Source organism: Babylonia areolata, chromosome 20 (assembly GCF_041734735.1).
Source record: "Babylonia areolata isolate BAREFJ2019XMU chromosome 20, ASM4173473v1, whole genome shotgun sequence".
Taxonomy (NCBI): Eukaryota; Metazoa; Mollusca; class Gastropoda; order Neogastropoda; family Buccinidae; genus Babylonia; species Babylonia areolata.
Genome location: NC_134895.1, coordinates 9,177,545 through 9,199,413, shown reverse-complemented (window position 1 = coordinate 9,199,413; position 21,869 = coordinate 9,177,545). Strand labels below are relative to the sequence as shown.

At 44.7% G+C, this 21,869-nt stretch overlaps 1 protein-coding gene across 1 annotated transcript; it reads right to left on the bottom strand.

Moving 5' to 3' along the window:
* Positions 1–47: 47 nt before the first annotated feature.
* Positions 48–21,569, bottom strand: LOC143295030 (GPI ethanolamine phosphate transferase 2, catalytic subunit-like). Its single transcript, XM_076606573.1, has 13 exons — positions 21,199–21,569; positions 20,550–20,759; positions 19,686–19,874; positions 16,899–17,040; positions 14,625–14,831; positions 11,566–11,780; positions 10,487–10,762; positions 7,505–7,855; positions 6,772–6,929; positions 6,232–6,426; positions 4,632–5,130; positions 2,880–3,061; positions 48–425 (listed from the first exon to the last, which is right to left on the bottom strand). The coding sequence occupies exons 1-13, from the start codon at positions 21,538–21,540 to the stop codon at positions 194–196; spliced, it is 3,198 nt and encodes a 1,065-aa protein (XP_076462688.1). The 5' UTR covers positions 21,541–21,569; the 3' UTR covers positions 48–193.
* Between the last annotated feature and the right edge of the window lie 300 nt (positions 21,570–21,869).

The following is a 21,869-nucleotide window of genomic DNA, read 5'->3' as shown; positions in this document are numbered from 1 at the left end:
ATAAATAATGATAAATATCTCCACTTTTTTTTGTTGTTGTTGTTGTTGTTGTTTTTCCAGTTTGTTTTACAAATACAGTAAATACACACACACAAAAATCTACCAATATTTACAAAAAATTCACTACTCAGAGAACTTGTGAAATTTCATCCGGAATGTATCCACAATCAGAGAACCTATACACCAGTGATGCCTACAGTTTCTCCTTGCCATCATTTCTCCACACATGGGACAGCAGCAGACTGCCCAATGCAAAGGGGGTGAGGAGGAGGGTGAGCGTGCCCTCGTACAGCAGTTTTGGGGAAAAGACTGTCCACACAAACAGGTGGTACCTCATGGCCGTCGTCAGCACCGTGTACACTGCAAGCGGCACAGCTCGTGTCACCAGGGCAGCGCTGCACACGTCCCTGTAGGCCTCTGACAACCTGCAACACGTCAACGGCTGTCTGTAGTCTTGTCGATGGCTGTCTGTTACCTGTCGACGTCTGTCTGCAACCTGTCAATGGCTGTCTGTAGCCTGTTGACGGTTTCCTGTAACCTGTCAACAACTTTCTGTAACCGGTCAACAACTTTGTGTAAGCTTTCAATGGTTTTCTTTAACCTGTCAACAGCTGTAACCTGTCAACAGATGTCTAACCTTTTGAGTTTTTTAACACCTGTCAACAGCTGTCTGTATGAACCTGTTGACAGCATTCTATAACCTGCCAACAGCTTTCTGTAACCCATCAACAGCTTTCTGTAACCGGTCGACAGCTTTCCATAAGCTTTCAACAGCTTTCTATAACCACTTAACAGCAGTCTGTAACCTTTGAACAGCAGTCTGTAACCTGTCAACAGCTCTCTGTAACCCATCGATAGCTTTTTGTAACCAATCAACAACTTTTTGTAAACTTTCAACAGCTTTCCATGACCAGTCAACACCTGCATGTGACCTGTCTGTAACCTGTCAACAACTTTACGTAACAGCTTTATGTAATCTGCAACATTTTGACAGCTTTCTGTAAACTGTCAAACAAGATTTTAAAATTTCAATGGATGGATACTTTTATGTTGTCAGAGTTCCCAAAGATGTTTGACCAAACAAAACTCAGTACTTTTTACCAGACATTTTCCACACCAGACTGGAAAATGTTCCATTCCAAACAAAAAACCCAAACTGAATATTTTTTTTTTTAAAAGGCATCTGCCACACCACTGATGAAAGAAAATTGGCAGATATCCTGGTGTCGTTTTTTTTAGATGTATTAAACTCTTTGCTGAATTGCACTGGTCAAGGGTTTTATTTAGATTCCAAGCCTTTCCCAGATTCTGAAGGGCAAACATATTTTTCCAAGAATTTTCCAGCCCTGAAATGGTTCTCTCATTTTTCCAAGACTTTTCCAGATTTTCATGACTCAGTATGAAACCTGTATAAAACATATTTTTATACAATTATTACTGACTTAGAGACTACAATTCTGCCGTCTTGTATATTCTTTCAGAAGCTGCTTTTGCACATGCTGCTTATTAGTTAATCAGAATTAAGAGATTTCAGTACATCAATTGTGTGTTACTTACAGAATGACTAATCAGAATTAAGAGATTTCAGTATATTAATTGTGTGTTACTTAAAGAATGACTAATCAGAATAAAGAGATTTTGGTGCATTTTTTGGTGTCACTTTAGGAATGATTCTTGTGTTTGTACACTGTCAGTTTGTTAGTGTTGAGATAAATAGTTTTCAGCATACTATAGACATCCCATATTTTGATTTTGTGGTGTCTTTTACTCAAAATGGTCTTTGCTTAATCAGAAATAATGGATATTCTACTTCCTTTCATAGTTCTTTTATGTATTACTTAAAAAATGATTCCTATTGTTTGTACATTATAAGTTTGTTAGTGTTGATCAAGTAGTTTTTCAGCATACTGTATACTCACCACTTTTTTTTTTCATTTACATTCTTTCACTTAAAGTGGTCTTGACTTTATCAAAAATAAAGGACAGAAAAGATTGTTTCAAAATGAAATTTGTTGGGATAATGCTGAACATTTCAAACCAAATGATTAAAATCTACTGTTCTTTTTGTGTGTGTGATGATGGTGCATCTTCTTTGACGTGGGCTGCAACTCTCATGCTCACTCATGTGTACAAGTTGGTTTTCATGTGTATGACCAATTTCACCCTAACATTTATGCAACCATACTCCCGTTTCCTACAGGTGCGCATGCTGGATATGTTCTTGTTTCTTCTGCACACTGAACACTGACATGGGTAACAGAATCTTCAACATGCATATCTGATCTTGTACATGTGTGAACACATGAAGGGGGTTCAGGCACAAGCATGTCTGCACACCAATAAGACTGCAAAAATCTTCACCTTTAATACGGTAGGCTCCAAAACCAGGATTCTTCTTCTCCTACGTTCGTGGGCTGCAACTCCCACATTCACTCGTTTGTACACGAGTGGGCTTTTACGGGTATGACAGTTTTTACCCCGCCATGTAGGCAACCACACTCCATTTTTGGGAAGGTGTTTGTTGGGTATGTTCTTGTTTCCATAACCCACCAAATGCTGACATGGATTACAGGATCTTTAACGTGCGTATTTCATCTTCTGCTTGCGTAAAGACATGAAGGGGGTTCAGGCACAAGCAGGTCTGCACATATGTTGACCTGGGAGATTGGAAAAATCTCCACCCTTTACCCACGAGGCGCCGTTACCGAGATTGGAAATCGGGACCCTCAGATTGAAAGTCCAACGCTTTAACCATTCGGCTATTGCACCCGTCAAAACCAGGATTCGAAACCAGGACCATCAGATTGAAAGTCCAGTGCTTTAAACACTTGGCTGATTCACGCAACACGTAAACTGACAAAACGCTCACATGCAGTTACCTGTACTGACGGGGGTGGAGTGTCGCGTCAATGGTGACGTACTTGAGACAGGACAGCAACCAAAAGACGATGCCGCCATAGGTTGTCATGGCGATCTGAAGGCCGATAACAACTGGCTGGTAATCCACCAGTGCTGTCAGGCCGGCTGACACGTCCACTGTGCTCAGGCTGTTGGAGTTGCCCTGAAAAAAAAAGTCTTTGTAACGACAACTGCAGGATAAAATGTCCAGGTCATTACAACAATAAGACAACAGCCCTGAAAAGAATCAGGATTATTGCAAACACCCATCAACCTGAGGGAGTCTTCAATTCAGGATTAATTAATACACATATTTGTTATCAACATGTAGGAGTCTTTTCAATTCAGGATTAATACAAACACATGTTAACATGTAGGAGTCTTTTCAATTCAGGATTGATACCACCACTCATCAATCTGTGGGAGTCTTTTCAATTCAGTATTAATACAAACACTCATTATCAATGTGGAGTCTTTTCAGGATAAATACAAACACTTGTCAATCTGAGGGAGTCTTTTCAATTCAGGATTAGCATAAACACTCATTATCAACATGTGAGAGTCTTTTCAATTCAAGATGAATACAAACACTTGTTATCAACATGTGGGTGTCTTTTCAAATCAGGATTAACACAAACACTTGTTATCAATATGTGGGAGTCTTTTCAATTCAGGATTAATACAAACACTTGTTATCAACATGTGGGTGTCTTTTCAAATCAGGACTGATACAAACACTTATTATCAACATGTGGGAGTCTTTTCAATTCAGGATGAATACAAACACTTGTTATCAACATGTGAGAGTCTTTTCAATTCAGGATTAATACAAACACTCATTATCAACATGTGAGAGTCTTTTCAATTCAGGATTAATACAAACACTTGTTATCAACATGTGAGAGTCTCTTCGATTCAGGATTAATACAAACACTCATTATCAATATGTGGGAGTCTCTTCGATTCAGGATTAATACAAACACTTGTTATCAACATGTGGGAGTCTCTTCGATTCAGGATTAATACAAACACTTGTTATCAACATGTGAGAGTCTCTTCAATTCAGGATTAATACAAACACTTGTTATCAACATGTGAGTCTCTTCGATTCAGGATTAATACAAACACTTGTTATCAAGATGTGGGAGTTTATACAAACACTTATTATCAACATGTGGGAGTCTTTTCAATTCAGGATTAATACAAACACTTGTAATCAACCTGTGGGAGTCTTTTCAATTCAGGATTAATACAAACACTTGTTATCAACATGTGGGAGTTTATACAAATACTCGTTATCAACATGTGGGAGTCTTTTCAATTCAGGATAAATACAAACACTCTTAATCAACCTGTGGGAGTCTTTTCAATTCAGGATTAATACAAACACTTGTTATCAACATGTGGGAGTTTATACAAATACTCGTTATCAACATGTGGGAGTCTTTTCAATTCAGGATAAATACAAACACTCGTTATCGACATGTGGGAGTTTTCAATTCAGGATTGATACAAACACTCTTAATCAACCTGTGGGAGTCTTCAATTCAAGATTAATTAATACACATATTTGTTATCAACATGTGGGAGTCTTTTCAATTCAGGATAAATACAAACACTCGTTATCGACATGTGGGAGTTTTCAATTCAGGATTGATACAAACACTCTTAATCAACCTGTGGGAGTCAAAACACCACCACCACCACCGCCACCAGCTGGCGAGGACACCTACTTGGAAGAAGAAGGACGCCTGCCCCATCATCAGACAGTACAGCAGTGTGGTGGACGGCCTCAGAGAGAGCGACGGCAACACACAGTCCCCCGTCAGCTTCTCCATCGCTGACACCAGCACCACCTGCACCACATTGTGCGGGCGAACCAACAGACACATCACGCACAGCCACGCCCCCTGTAGCCCTTCCCACAATCCTTTGTGCCGCTCACGCGTCACCGATGATGAAAGAGCGTCACGGGTCTCGTCAACAGAAGAGCTTGGTGTCGCGCTGCCATGAAAGTGTTGATGAAGGTGAGCTTCATCAGTGTCCTGACATGAAGGGCGAGTCCTTCTAGTCCCCTGAGAGGCTGAGGAAAACGTTGTGGTTCCGCCAGATGACGGAGGTACACTGTCACTGACAGAGTGTGAAACTGAAGCTGTGGAGTGTGGCCATTTGAGGCAGTGTATCACAAGACAGAAGGTGAAGAGATAGGCAAGCCTGGCTTCCATCACCCCCCTGAAAGACAGGACAACTGTTGTGATTTTTGCTGGTATTACAAACATGCTCTAAATGTGAAAAAGGAATTGTGTCAATGCATTCCCTGTTAGTAAACATCTGAGAGTTATTTCTGTGGAAGTATTTAGGAAAACAAATACATACTAAACCCTTTGACTTAGAACTATTTGTAATTTTTGGCAAAAAATCATCAACCTCAAACAAATTTCTTTTCAAATTATGCTTTAAAAAATGCACAAATTATGTTTCACTGGGGGAAAAAAAAAAAAGAATGGACAATATAATTACCATATGTTCAATGCTGACAGAATGAGACAGCTTACAATCATGGGAAGATAACCAATATGCTTAGTATGGTTTCCTCATGGCGGGGTAAAAACGATCATACACATTGAAGCCCAATTACACACAAGTGAACAACAGAGTTACAGCCCACAAATGCAAAAGAAGACAAGAGAGGCAAAGCCTTCAAGACTCACTTGTGATACACTTTTAAAAAAATCCAAGCTTTTTATGTATTGAGTATAATTTCAAAATGTAATGTTTAAGATGAGAAAGATCAGTTTAAAGCAAATTAAGTCCCCTAGCATTAATTACAGAGTAATTTCCCTTCTTTACTATCTGCACCAAAACGTTTGCAAAATAAATAAAACTTCCATGCTTAGCAAAAGAAGTTCCTGTTTGAACAAAAAATGATAATAATGACTGCTCTTGTTGTTGGGTCAGATTATCAGATCAAAGTGCCAAGTTTCGAGAATACAAAAAATATAAATATAATAGTAAATGCAGTTTGCATATAATTAGGCTTCATTTCCATCCCAGAGGTGCAATATTGTTTCAAACAAAATGACTGGAAAGAACTGAATTTTTCCTATTTTTATGCCTAATTTGGTGTCAACTGACAAAGTATTTGCAGAGAAAATGTCAATGTTAAAGTTTACCACGGACACACAGACACACACAGACACACACACACACTCACAGACAACCGAACACCGGGTTAAAACATAGACTCACTTTGTTTACACAAATGAGTCAAAAAGGAGGAAGAACAAGAAGAGAAGGAAGAAAAGGAAGAAGAAGAGGAAGAAGATGACTTACTGGGCGGACAGCCATAACAGTGAACCCCCTGGCAGAAACAGGGACCCTGACGCCGCCTTGGACAGGTACACGCAGGCCAGAGCTGCCACCATCAGACATCGCTTCGTTCTGTCAGCCAGGCCTCCGGCCCGCATCACCGCCAGACACGACAGAGAGACAGCCACCGACAGGGACAGGGCCACCCTGTTTTCTGGTCTGTGAAGCAAACACATTCGTGATGCTGAAAGAAGTCATTTTAATTCTGGTTTCTGTTGTTGTTTTTTTATTGTGGGATACTGTTGTTCTGTGTGTGTGTGTGTGTGTGTGTGTGTGTTGTGTGTGTGTGTGTGTGTGTGTATGTGTGTGTGTGTAGTAAGTGAACATGTCTGTGTGCATGTGTGACTTTGTGTGTGAGCGTGCTCGTGTGCATGCACGTGTCTGCGTCTGTGTGACAGTTTCTCCTGTGTGACAGTGTGTCCCTTTATCCACGCACACATGTGCATGTCTTCGAGCTGTGTTGCAGCTCCTTGACGACACCCACGACTGTCTCCACCCACTCACCTCACCAGCCAGTCACCCACGTCCGGCACGTCCAGCCATTTGTTGCCTGTCTGGTTCCATCGCCTGAGGATTCGGCACAGCATCAAGACGCCCCCTGCACTCAGCACCATCTGCATTCCTGCCCTCCTGCTCACTGGATGCACCCCCTCCTCCTTCCTCTGACAAGACAGACGAAAGAAAGGTGAGCATGCAAGTCTTGAATTCTTTGTGCATGTAGGTGAGCTCAAAAGTGCACACATACACGTACATGATCACAAACACATGCATCTCTGTATCTGTGCACATCGCTGAGAAACACACACACACACAACACACATAAACATGAACACACACACACACACACACACACACACACACACATGCAGGCACACACATCAACACAAACACAAGTATGCACACAAACATACACATATGTGTGTTCATACACACAACATAAAGGCACATCTCAAACGCACACACACACACACACAGACACACACACACACAAACATTTTCACACACACACACACAAACACACACACACACACACGTACAAACACATACTCATACACGCATTTACACACACATACAAAAAACAAATCGCAAACATACACACACGCACATCAACACACACACATACACAACTCACATCAATGTAAACCATGCATTCCAGTTAACACCACTTTCATCTCTCCCCCCCCCCCTTCACCCCCCCCACCCCCTCCCAAAAGTCTCCCCACCTCCGAACTCCTACCTCATCACCAAACACCTCATCCTGTTCCCTGCCGAGGACGTTCACCTCCGAGAAACAACGGTCGTTCAGAGAATCCCCAGAACTGGCACCAACACAGACTCTGTCATTGTCCGAGTGAGGAGAAGGAGAAGGAGGCGGCACAGTTCCAGGCACAGCAGAACCACCCAGAGCGGCACCTCCAAGGCAGAGGGGGAGGTGGGGGAGGAGCAGGAGGGTGTGGAAGGTGGAGACGAAGAAGTACCACGTCTGGTGCTCCTCCTCCACAAAGCTGCTGGACAGTAGGGAGAGGGTGTGGGCCACCACGCCCCCTGCCAGAACCTTTTCCGCCACACTCCACGCTCTCCCCTCTCCCTGGAACATAGACAACAGGGACACCTCACGCTCTCCCCTCTTCCTGGAACATAGACAACAGGGACACCCCACGATCTCCACTCTCCCTGGAACATAGACAACAAGGACACTCCACGCTCTCCCCTCCTCCTGAAACATAGACAACGGGGACATCTCACGCTCTCCCCTCATCCTGGAACATAGATATCAGGGACACCCCATGCTCTCCCCTCTTTCTGAAACATAGACAACAGGGACACTCCACGCTCTCCCCTCCTCCTGAAACATAGACAACAGGGACACTCCACGCTCTCCCCTCATCCTGGAACATAGACATCAGGGACACCTCACGCTCTCCCCTCATCCTGAAACACAGACAACAGGGACACTCAACGCTCTCCCCTCATCCTGGAACATAGACAACAGGGACACCTCACGCTCTCCCCTCATCCTGGAACATAGACATCAGGGACACCTCACGCTCTCCCCTCATCCTGAAACATACACAACAGGGACACCTCACGCTCTCCCCTCATCCTGAAACATAGACAACAGGGACACTTCACGCTCTCCCCTCATCCTGGAATATAGACAACAGGGACATCTCACGCTCTCCCCTCTCCCTGGAACATAGACATCAGGGACACCTCATGCTCTCCCCTCTCCCTGGAACACAGACATCAGGCACACCTCACGCTCTCCCCTCATCCTGAAACATAGACAACAGGGACACCTCATGCTCTCCCCTCTTCCTGGAACATAGACAACAGGGACACTCCACGCTCTCCCCTCATCCTGGAACATAGACAACAGGGACACATAACACTATCCCCTCTTTCTGAAACAGACAACAGGGACACCTCACGCTCTCCCCTCTTCCTGGAACATAGACATCAGGGACACTCCACGTTCTCCCCTCTCCCTGGAACATAGACATCAGGGACACCCCATGCTCTCCCCTCTTTCTGAAACATAGACAACAGGGACACCTCACGCTCTCCCCTCTTTCTGAAACATAGACAACAGGGACACATAACGCTCTACCCTCTCCCTGGCACATAGACATCAGGGACACCCCATGCTCTCCCCTCTCCCTGGAACATAGATATCAGGGACACTCCACGCTCTCCCCTCTCCCTGGAACATAGACATCAGGGACACTCCACGCTCTCCCCTCTCCCTGGAACATAGACATCAGGGACACCCCATGCTCTCCCCTCTTCCTGAAACATAGACAACAGGGACACTCCCCGCTCTCCCCTCATCCTAGAACATAGACAACAGGGACACCCCACGCTCTCCTCTCTTCCTGGAACATAGACATCAGGGACACCCCACGCTCTCCCCTCATCCTGGAACATAGACAACAGGGACACCTCTTTTTTCTGAAGGTTTAAGGTGACAGATTTTTCATTAGTTTGTTTTGCTGGCTGGTTGTTTTTTTGTTTTGTTTTTGTTGTAATTTTTTTACTCACTCGTATAAACAAAGTGAGTCCAGATAATAAATAAACCATTGTTTTGTTGTCTGTGTCTGTATCTGTGTGTGTGTGTGTGTGTGTGTGTGTGTGTGTGTGTGTGGTCAACTCTAACAATGGCATTTTCTCGGCCACTACAAGTGACATAGAACCTAAAGTTGGCAGGATAGTAGGTATAAATAAGACCTTTAAAGCCATCTCCATTATCATGACATAATAAGCACCAATGGTGAGAGGTCAAAGGTCATGGTCAACATTTGGTAAAATAGAAAAAGCTTGATAGTGACAATAGCTTCCATCCAATTTTAAACAAACTTGGTCTTGTGACTGGTTATGAGTACAGCATGATCCCTAAAGAAATTCAAAATCCGAGTTTAAAGGTCGAGATCACAACCTGGATATAATTAATATCAACAGGAAACATTTCTGCATGCAAGAGAGAGGTCTTCTATATAAACTTCGACAAACTTGGTACACTGACGCCCACCAACTTGGTACACTGACTGACCTGTCAAATGTCAAGGTCAAAATGTGGCCTTTTGGGAAAATGTAAAAGCATGACAGAACTTTGGATTTCAACCAACTTTTAAGCATGATAGAACTTTGGATTTTCATCCAATTTTTATTCAGCATGGTATACCATATACTGGTTTGCTTTGGCCAGAACATCAATGTTTTGTAAATCTAGAAGTCAAAGGTCAAGGCCAATCAATGTGTCTTTTTGCCAAATTATCCGACCTGGTTCGAGACAAAATTTGACAAAAAACAAGAACACCAGAGAATCGACAGACAGACAGAAAATACGAAAAAAAACTTAGCCGTATGGAGAGCACAGGACAGGAGTCATAATGGCTGCCGGAAAAAGAGGGCGCTAGCCAGAGGGACAAAGAGGAGGTTAACTACTTCCGGGAGGTTATCGGCCGTAGTTTCGTTTTCTCCGCATAGGCGGATAGTAGTTTGCACAGGCAGGAATGTCAGACCCCTGCCGGAGTCTGCACTAGTTGGGTCACGGTTAAGTATGTGTAATTAAATATCCGTTTCGCTGTAGATCTTTTTTTTGTTTGTTTGTTTGTTCCTTTGTTGGACTTAAACGTGCATCACAAGCGAGTCAGGAAGGCTTTGGCTCTCTCGTTTCCCCATGAAACTGAACAAGGAATAAGGAACAACCGCAACAAACCCTGAGCACACGTGGCAGGTCGAGCGGCAGGAGGTCCCCAACCAGAGCGGCGACACCCACAAAGAGGATCCCCATCGTCACCAGCTGCACCGCCAGGCCAAAGACAGAGGTCCCACACAGCACGTCACTCCGGTGCTGACCAGTGCAGACAGTCATGTGACCCAAGACGGCCACCAGGAGGCCAGGAAGCAGGACTGCCAAGGAGCCGGCCGTCGGCATCCGGAGCGAAGCTGTAGCGCTGCGGCTTGTCAGACCCAGGACTTGAATCAGTAAATTCTGCAAGGACAAAACGAAAAAAAAAAACACAAAAAAACTATTTTTATAAAAAGCTCAACCAAAAAAAGTAAAGCAAAGTAACATAATGTAACGTAAAGTAAAGTGAGGATCTTGTAAAATCATAATCTTGTCATAGTCAGGGGAGGGGTGGGGGCTAGGGGGTGGGTGGGGATGCGTGGGAGAGAGGGTGTGGGGGTGTGTCGGGCTCGTGCGTCTCAGTGATCCAGGGAGCTATGCCGGCAGGAGACAGGGCCACCCAAGGCAGACAGTTTGTGGAGGTCAGAGGCCAGACTAATAGTTTTCCACTGGTCCTCCAGGTTTTGTGGTTCAGGCATAGGGTCAGTGCCCCTGCCTCATAAAAAAAAAACCAAAAAAATGTGTGCTACAGAAATACTCAAGTAAAACATACACACACATGTACTCACTCTCTCTCTGTGTCTCACACACAAACACACACATACTCTCTCCCTCCCTCTCTCTCTCTCTCTCTCTCTCTCTCACAAACACACATACTCTCTCCCTCCCTCTCTCTCTCTCTCACACACACACAAACACACACATACTCTCTCCCTCCCTCTCTCTCTCTCTCTCACAAACACACACATACTCTCTCCCTCCCTTTCTCTCTCTCACACACACACACACACATACCCTCTCCCTCCCTCCCTCTCTCTCTCTCTCTCTCACACACACACAAACACACACATACTCTCTCCCTCCCTCCCTCTCTCTCTCACACACACACACACACACACACACACACGCGCGCGCGCACGCACACACACACACAGAGACAAACCCACCATCCAGAGGCACGCAATGGCCACCCCGATGCCATACATATCGTAGCGTGTGGAGGTCTGCCCGATTCGCTGTGTCATTTTCCGCACAGCTTCCTGGTATCCCATCAGCACCCTGTTGCCAACCGCTTCCCAGGGTGCAGTGGGGGTGGTGTTTCGAGATGACAGCCAGGAGGAATGAGCTGACAGGGCATCATGATACAGGTGATAGGCTGCATCTGAAACATTAGATCTGAATCATGATACAGATGACAAGACTGAATCTGAAACATTAGATCTGAAACATGATTTAGGTGATAGGCTGCATCTGAAACATTAGATCTGAATCATGATACAGATGACAAGACTGAATCTGAAACATTAGATCTGAAACATGATTTAGGTGATAGGCTGCATCTGAAACATGATTTAGGTGATAGGCTGCATCTGAAACATTAGATCTGAAACATGATTTAGGTGATTGGCTGCATCTGAAACATTAGATCTGAATCATGATACAGATGATAGACTGCATCTGAAACATGATATAGATGATAGGCTGCATCTGAAACATTACATCTGAAACATGATTTAGGTGATAGGCTACATCTGAAACATTAGATCTGAATCATGATACAGATGATAGACTGCATCTGAAACATGATATAGATGATAGGCTGCATCTGAAACATTACATCTGAAACATGATTTAGGTGATAGGCTACATCTGAAACATTAGATCTGAATCATGATACAGGTGATAGACTGCATCTGAAACATGATTTAGGTGATAGGCTGCATCTGAAACATTACATCTGAAACATGATACAGATGATAGACTGCATCTGAAACATTACATCTGAAACATGATTTAGGTGATAGGCTGCAATCTGAACCACTTGTTCTTATCAAGATATAGGTTACAGGTTGCATCTGAAACATTAGTTCTTTCTTTCTCTCTGCATTCCTGGGAAGTAACTCCAGTGTCAGACAATGGATTGATTCAATGATATGAAGGTAACTACAAGAAAAAACAAAGCCAATACCTCTTATGTAAGGGTTGCATTGTATTGTATTGTATTGTATTGTATTGTATTGTATTGTATTGTATTGCACTGTGTTGTATTATTCTTTCGTCACAACAGATTTACCTGTATGAAATTCGGGCTACTCTCCTCAGGGAGAGCGTGTCACCGGAGATTAGAAAAGAGAGATAAACCACTCGCGGCAGGCCCCTTCTTACTGTCCATAACAGTGCTGAAGCCGTTTTGGGGCACACACGCAGTGCGGAAGGATGGGGGTAAATCACCCTCTCCTTCCCCACCTGAAGGAAACTAGTCGGTTCTGACGGTTCAGCTGCAGTAAAGCGAAAGTTAAGTTATGCCTGGAATTTCCCACGTGTAGTAAGATTCGCTGTATACAATGAAAACCGATTCATTTTTGCTTGGTTTTTAGCACGTTTGCATCTGCTTGAATGTAGATAATATAAAAAGAAAATAAAGCAGCTCCCCCCACCACCAACTCCCCCCCCCCCGCCCCCCCCCCCCCAGCGCAATGTTGCACATGAGAGAGACAGTTGTAAATTATTGAACTGCGTTTTCGTAACGCTACTTTTTCTTCACACTTTCTGGTTTACATCACCATTTCTTCAACAACAACAACAAAAAATATATACATATATATATATATATATATATATATATATATATATATATATATATATATCTATATCAAAACATAAAACACATATTCAGCTCTCTCTCTCTTCTAACATCTGTCTGTACATACATACATACATACATGAATACATACATACATAATTTCATATAGATCTATCAGTATGTAAATCTAAATCTATCTATATGTACATAATCATATATATAATTCATATATATACGAACGCTTCATGTTGCCCGAGCAGACCGTTGTATTGTGCTCTTTCTCTCTCTCTAAGTCTCTGTCTCTCTCTCTCGGGAGTTTTACATGGCTGTTAAAAGCATCTACGATTCTGTACTTGTATGTGTTCGTGACAAAGGTATTTATTCAGACTTTTTTCAGTGTCCAAGAGGGGTTAAACAAGGTTGTATGCTAAGCTCACAGCTGTTTTCCTTTTTCATCGGTGAATTGGCAGTGGAGTTATCAAAGAAGGGGAGACATGGAATACAAATGATACCTGGCGGAGCAGATTTGCTCTTAATGCTATTTGCTGATGATGTTGTTCTCTTGTCTGACACACCCATTGGGTTACAAAATCAATTAAATGCCCTTAAGCAAGAAACAGACAGACTACAACAAACAGTGAATCTCGATAAGACCAATATTATAGTTTTCCGCAATGGAGGTCATCTTTCGACTCGTGAAAAATGGTGCTGTGGTGATAGGGAAATAAAAGTAACCAATACATATAAATATTTAGGAATGTTATTCACAACAAAATTGAGTTTGACATCTGCGTGGGATGAAGCAAACAGAAAAGGGAAAAAAGGTGTAATCCAAATTATAAAATCACTCAGGAGACTGCGTTCGACTGACGCTTTCCCTTAGTTTGGGCGGGGCAAAGGCAGCTCATGAATAATGAATGCGTCTCGCGGCGCAGGCTGCCTGGCTTCAGCAATTTCTGCAAGTGGTTTATCTCTCTTTTCTAATCTCCGGTGTCACTAAAGTGAGAACGTCACCCTTTTTTCTATTTTTTCTACCAGCAAGGGAAAAAAATTTTTTTTTAAATTCTACAGAATTTAGCCATGGACAACCCTTTTGTTGCCATGGGTTCTTTTACATGTGCTAAGTGCATGCTGCACATGACACCTCAATTATCGTCTCATCTGAATGACTAGTGTCCAGACCACCACTCAGGTCTAGTGGAGGGCAAGAAAATACCGATGGTGTGTGTTAGACTTCGTACTCTGTGAGTACTGAGTGAGCGTGCATCTGTGCAATGTGTGCCTCAGGCATGTAAGTGCATAGGTGCCTGCACAACCAAATGCAAATGTGTGTAAAGTGCCTGAGCATCAAGCTGTATGCCTGTGCATCCCGGAGTATATCATGCGTGTGTAAAAAAAAAAAAACCCATTTCCAATCATTACCCTCCTCTATGCTTCCGACGTTCTGCTCCAAAACAGCCAGCATCTGGGCCGCGTTCAGCTGCAGGTGGCGCACCCGGTCCTGTACAGGTGCGTGAGCAGGTAAAGCCGTCACCTCCACCTGTCCCAGGTTGTTGCGAGGGATGGGCAGGCCCAGCAGGGCTGACAGTGTTGGGCAAAGGTCGATCTGCTCCATTTCCCGCTTCTCACCTGTCAGCAGTGTTACTGTTGTTGCATCACTCAGTTCTGTCAAAAAGATCTCAAAAGCTGTTGACAGTGAGTGATGTGTTGTATCAGTGCACTGTGTCACAATTCTCACCTGCTGACACAACCAATGGTATATTGTATCATTGCATTCTGTCACAATTCTCACCTGTTGACACAGTCAGTCGTGTATTGGTATTGCTCAATTCTGTCACAATTCTCACCTGTTGACACAGTCAGTGGTGTATTGTATCACTGCATTCTGTCACAATTCTCACATGTTGACACAGTCAGTCGTGTATTGCAGTATTGCATCCTGTCACAATTCTCACCTGTTGACACAGTCAGTGGTGTATTATATCACTGCATTCTGTCACAATTCTCACATGTTGACAGTCAATCGTGTATTGTAGTATTGCATACTGTCACAATTCTCACCTGTTGACACAGTCAGTGGTGTATAATATCACTGCATTCTGTAACAATTCTCACATGTTGACACAGTCAGTCGTGTATTGCAGTATTGCATCCTGTCACAATTCTCACCTGTTGACACAGTCAGTGGTGTATTGTATCACTGCATTCTGTCACAATTCTCACCTGTTGACACAGTCAGTGGTGTATAATAGCACTGCATTCTGTAACAATTCTCACATGTTGACACAGTCAGTCGTGTATTGCAGTATTGCATACTGTCACAATTCTCACCTTTTGACACAGTCAATCGTGTATTGCAGTATTGCATACTGTCACAATTCTCACCTTTTGACACAGTCAGTGGTGTATAATATCACTGCATTCTGTCACAATTCTCACATGCTGACACAGTCAGTCGTGTATTGCAGTATTGCATTCTGTCACAATTCTCACCTTTTGACACAGTCAGTTGTGTATTGTATCACTGCATCCTGTCACAATTCTCACCTGTTGACACAGTCAGTGGTGTATTATATCACTGCATTCTGTCACAATTCTCACATGCTGACACAGTCAGTCGTGTATTGCAGTATTGCATCCTGTCACAATTCTCACCTTTTGACACAGTCAGTGGTGTATTGTATCACTCAATTCTGTCACAATTTTCACCTGTTGACATAGTGGTGTATTGTATCACTCAATTCTGTCACAATTCTCACCTGTTGACACAGTCAGTGGTGCATAGTATCACTCCATTCTGTCACAATTCTCACCTGTTAACAGTCAGTGGTATATTCTATCACTGTATTCTGTCACAGTTCTCACCTGTTTACACAGACAATGGTGTATTGTATCATTGCACTGTGCCACAATTTTCACCTGTTGACACATTAAGTGGTGTATTGTATCACTGCAATCTGTCGCAAGTTTCACCTGTTGGCACTGTCAGTGGTGTATTGTTTCACTCCATTCTGTCATAATACTCCATAGTCGGCAGTGTAGTGTAGTGTATCTCTGCATTCTGCCAAAATTCTCACCGGTCGACACAGTCAGTGGTGTATTATATCACTGCATTCTGTCACAATTCTCACCTGTTGACACAGTCAGTGGTGTATTATATCACTGCATTCTGTCACAATTCTCACCTGTGGACACAGTCAGTCGTGTATTGTAGTACTGCACCCCCCCCCCCCCCCCCCACTCCCCCCACACACACACACAGAGGATGGGTAAAACATGAAGAACTGGAAAGTGTTCAACCAATCCAACATTTAGTCAAGTGCGTGCCATTAACATTTGGAATGTATTCAACCAATCCAACATTTAATTAGTTGTCCATGATTAGTGAGTAGAAAGTGTTCAATCAAACCAACATTCATTTGTTCAATAAATCAAACAGAGCACATACAGCTTCAAGAATATGTGCTATAGCAAGACATCTTAATAAATAAATAAATAAATAAGCATTCAATTAGTTGTGCATAATGAAGGACTGGAAAGTGTCCCAAAAATCCAACATTTAGTTATGTATGATGAAGTGATGTAAAGTATTCAACCAGCTCAACATTAAGTTGTGTGTGACGAAGGACAAGAAAACAATTGCTCAACCAATCCAACATTTAGTTATGCGTGGTGACCTGCCCACAGGTCACTGACCGGAGGGAGGCTGGAAGGTGGTGTGGGGACTGAGCAGGACAATGGGGACGTTGGTCTCCTCAGGTGAGGCTCCCCCGTGTCCCCCCTGGTCACTGACGCCGTGGTCACCCGTCACCACCAGAAGTGCTGGCCTTTCTCTGTCCTGCACGCACCCACTACCATTTCTGCTGTGTCCTGGTGTGACGTGCACACTGTGCTGTGCTGTGTCACGGTGTGACGTGCACACTATGCTGTGCTGTGTCATGGTGTGACGTGCACACTGTGCTGTGCTGTATCATGGTGTGACCTGCACACTATGCTGTGCAGTGTCATGGTGTGTCGTGTACACTGTGCTGTGCTGTGTCATGGTGTGACGTGCACACTGTGCTGTGCTGTGTCATGGTGTGACGTGCACACTATGCTGTGCTGTGTCATGGTGTGACGTGCACACTGTGCTGTGCTGTGTCATGGTGTGACGTGCACACTGTGCTGTGCTGTGTCATGGTGTGACGTGCACACTGTGCTGTGCTGTGTCATGGTGTGATGTGCACACTGTGCTGTGCTGTGTCATGGTGTGACGTGCACACTATACTGTGCTGTGTCATGGTGTGACCTGCACACTGTGCTGTGCTGTGTCATGGTGTGACCTGCACACTGTGCTGTGCTGTGTCATGGTGTGACATGCACACTGTGTCATGGTGTGACGTGCACACTGTGCTGTGCTGTGTCATGGTGTGATGTGCACACTGTGTCATGGTGTGATGTGACACACTGTGCTGTACTGTGCTGTGTCATGGTGTGACATGAACACTGTGCTGTGCTGTGTCATGGTGTGGCCTGCACATTGTGCTGTGCTGTGTCATGGTGTGACGTGCACACTGTGCTGTGCTGTGTCATGGTGTGACGTGCACACTGTGCTGTGCTGTGTCATGGTGTGATGTGCACACTGTGCTGTGCTGTGTCATGGTGTGACGTGCACACTATACTGTGCTGTGTCATGGTGTGACCTGCACACTGTGCTGTGCTGTGTCATGGTGTGACCTGCACACTGTGCTGTGCTGTGTCATGGTGTGACATGCACACTGTGTCATGGTGTGACGTGCACACTGTGCTGTGCTGTGTCATGGTGTGATGTGCACACTGTGTCATGGTGTGATGTGACACACTGTGCTGTACTGTGCTGTGTCATGGTGTGACATGAACACTGTGCTGTGCTGTGTCATGGTGTGGCCTGCACATTGTGCTGTGCTGTGTCATGGTGTGACCTGCACACTGTGCTGTGCTGTGTCATGGTGTGACCTGCACACTGTGCTGTGCTGTGTCATGGTGTGACCTGCACACTGTGCTGTGCTGTGTCATGGTGTGACGTGCACACTGTGCTGTGCTGTGTCACGGTGTGACGTGCACACTGTGCTGTGCTGTGTCATGGTGTGATGTGTCACACTTTGCTGTACTGTGTTGTGATGTGCCATGATGTGATGCTTCACACTGCTGTACTGCGCTGTGTTGTGCCATGGTGTGAAGTATCACACTGTGCTGTACTGTGCCATGGTGTGATGTGTCACACTGTGCTGTACTGTGCTGTGTTGTGCCATGTGTGAAGTATGACACTGTGGTGTGCCATGGTGTGATGTGTCACACTGTGCTGTACTGTGCTGTGCCATGTGTGAAGTATGACACTGTGCTGTACTGTGCTGTGCCATGGTGTGATGTGTCACACTGTGTTGTACTGTGCTGTGCTGTGCCATGGTGTGAAGTGTAACACTGTGCTGTACTTTGCTGCCTTGTGCCATGGTGTGATGTGTTGCAATGTACTGTACTGCGCTATGTTGTGCCTTGGTGTGATGTGGTGCAATGTACTGTACTGTGCTGTGTTGTGCCATGGTGTGATGTGTTGCAATGTGCTGTACTGTGCTGTGTTGTGCCCATTTGATGTGTTGCAATGTGCTGTACTGTGCTGTGCCCATTTGATGTGTTGCAATGTATTGTACTGTGCTGTGCCATGATGTGATGTGTTGCAATGTGCTGTACTGTGCTGTGTTGTGCCCATTTGATGTGTTGCAATGTATTGTACTGTGCTGTGCCATGGTGTGATGTGTTGCAATGTGCTGTACTGTGCTGTGTTGTGCCATGGTGTGATGTGTTGCAATGTACTGTACTGTGCTGTGCCATGGTGTGATGTGTTGCAATGTGCTGTACTGTGCTGTGCTGTGCTGTGCCATGATGTGATGTGTTGCCATGTGCTGTACTGTGCTGTGTTGTGCCCATTTGATGTGTTGCAATGTACTGTACTGTGCTGTGCTGTGCCATGATGTGATGTGTTGCAATGTGCTGTACTGTGCTGTGTTGTGCCCATTTGATGTGTTGCAATGTATTGTACTGTGCTGTGCCATGGTGTGATGTGTTGAAATGTGCTGTACTATGCTGTGTTGTGCCACCGTTTGATGTGTTGCAATGTATTGTACTGTGCTGTGCCATGATGTGATGTGTCACACTGTGCTGTACTTTGCTGTGTTGTGCCATGGTGTTATGTGTCGCACTGTGCTGTGCTGTGCACCACGCCTTGCTGTTATTTGTGCTGTTCTGTGCTCTGCTGTGCAATGTGTCACACTGTGCTGTGTTTTGTTCATTACCTTGTTGTGTCATGGTGTGACATGTCACACTGTATTGTGATTTGTGCTGTGCTGTACTCTGTATACCATGGTGTGCCCACAGGTACATACAAACACAATATATTTATACATGCATTTTAATGCTTGCCGGTGTTAGCATGTTTCTATGTGCCAATAACTAACTGCTGACATGTACCCACGAACTCATGGCCGAGTAGATCTGGTGCACCACGTCGTCCATCTCACGCAGTTTGGGCATGAAGAGGGTGGCCTCTGGGGCATACAGGTGCCCCAGGTGGTCCAGGCCCAGGTAGTGCATCACCATCACGTCCCAGTCCTCTGCCGACAGCTCCCCCTGCAGGTGGCGGGTCACGTTCAGGTCCACCTGCCAGAAAAAACAGCCATACCTACCTGTGTACTTTTCGCTTGTTCAGCACCAGCAGTGCACTGCCACCACTGTGGTGGATCTTTTTTTTTTTTTCTTTTGATAACATCCCAAGCAGTGCATCTGCCACACAATCTTGATGCAACAAACCTTTTTTTCTTTCTTCCCTTTTCTGCAAGAGAAATACTTTTTGCTAACTCTCATCAGCTCCCTTTTCTCAGAATCTTTTCGTCCAGCTCAAACCAAGGAGCGAAATTGGATAGGGTAAGGAAATGGCTTAACACTGAAAGTAAACTCATAAATAGAGGGACAAGAAAAAAAATATGAGGCTTGAAACAATGTTTAGTTGGGGAAGAGGTACAATATTTGAATATCATTTGCAGTAACCCAGGCTTTAGTACAAAACTGATAGACTGAGGGAATCTTGTCAACATTTCTTGTCCCAGTGACTCTTCATTGAGTTAAGGATAGAAGAAAATGTCAGTATATAATGTCAACCAAAACAAACAACAGCCATTTCAGCCTTTGATGACTCATCTGGCTTGCCATCCCTGGTTGTCTACAGCCAAATGATAACTACTCCACCCATTCCCCCTAGTCCCTCCTCCCCCAACATTTTTTTTTTTTTTCTGTTAATAACCTGTCTTTTGTCCTTCCTACCAATTTTAAAATTACCTCTGTGTAATCAGTGACAAAGAATGAAGTGGTCCCATCAGCCCTGGTAAAGTGGCCCGGAAAGAGTCGCAGCCAGGTATCATCCCCAAAGAAGGTAACTGTTTTGCCTGCCAGCTTGAGCTGCATCACCAGGTTGTCCTCGGTGAGAGCTGAGGAATCAAAGTTGAGCACCACATCCACAAAACCTGGAATGCTTCCTGAAGTCATGGCCTGCAACAACATGACTCTTTAGGAGAACAATCATGATAAGTGTAACAACACAATTTACACGTATCATGATAAAAACATACTTGTGTGAACTGACATGCTTTCTTGGAAACACACATGCACACACACACACGCGCACGTGCACTGGGGGGGGGTGGGGACGGGGGTGGGGGGAATGGGGGGGGGAGTATGTGTGTGTTCGAAGGGGGAGGAGGGGGGTATTTTTGTTTTGCAAACTCCTTTTCATAAAAAAATAATTTATCATCTCACCTAGTGGACTCGGTGGACGGGTGTGGGGTGGGGGGGGGGGGCGTGTGGACGGGGGGTTGAATAACGAACAGATGGGGAGTGTGAGGGCGGGGGTTGGGGGGGGGGGGGGGGGGCTAATGGGGCAGGGTGGTGGTGGTGGTCGGCTTGACAACCGGCGGCAACCCGTGCTTACTTTAATGCGAGGCAGAGTGACCGTTGGCAAGTGTGTCTTGGCAGAGAAAGAGACACCCCGGCCATCGCGCAGCAGCTGCTGTGTGAACGGCATGAATGGAACGTCGCCGAGAACGAAGTCTGTCCGCAAGGCATCCACCACCATCAGAATAAGCCGGTGATACACGGCAGTCGGCACCCCATTTCTTCCCGTCACCGGCTCTGATGGGGTATCTTCCACTCGTGCATGGCCAGAAAGTCCTTGTTTTAAGGGAAAATAGCATTTCAAAAATAAAGCATAGCTGAACACGGTACTGACTGAGCAGAACACGATAAATAAATGTCTCCGAAGCACAAGTTTCATTTTGACTCAGGGCGCAGACATGTTTGGGCGAATATATCTTAGAACCGAAACAATGAAAATGGTCACCCAAACAACGATGAAGCGGAATCTACACACACACACACACACACACACACACACACACACACACACACACACGGCACACACGCACACACACACGTAACGCGCGCGTGCATATACACACCGTGACACACACTGACACACACATTGACACACAGACAGACATACACACGCGCGCGCGCGCACACACACACATTTATACACACACACGCACGCGCACACACCCCGAAAAAAGACCGATGGTGACTGATGTGAAACGTTGGACCCTT

Excerpts from the sequence above, each read along its gene's own strand:
- LOC143295030 (XM_076606573.1), bottom strand. The coding sequence starts at position 21,540 with ATGAAACTTGTGCTTCGGAGACATTTATTTATCGTGTTCTGCTCAGTC. Across the intron at positions 20,760-21,198 it reads TCACTCTGCCTCGCATTAAA|GCCATGACTTCAGGAAGCAT; the intron begins GTAAGCACGGGT and ends ATGTTGTTGCAG. Across the intron at positions 10,763-11,565 it reads CCATTGCGTGCCTCTGGATG|AATTTACTGATTCAAGTCCT; the intron begins GTGGGTTTGTCT and ends TTGTCCTTGCAG.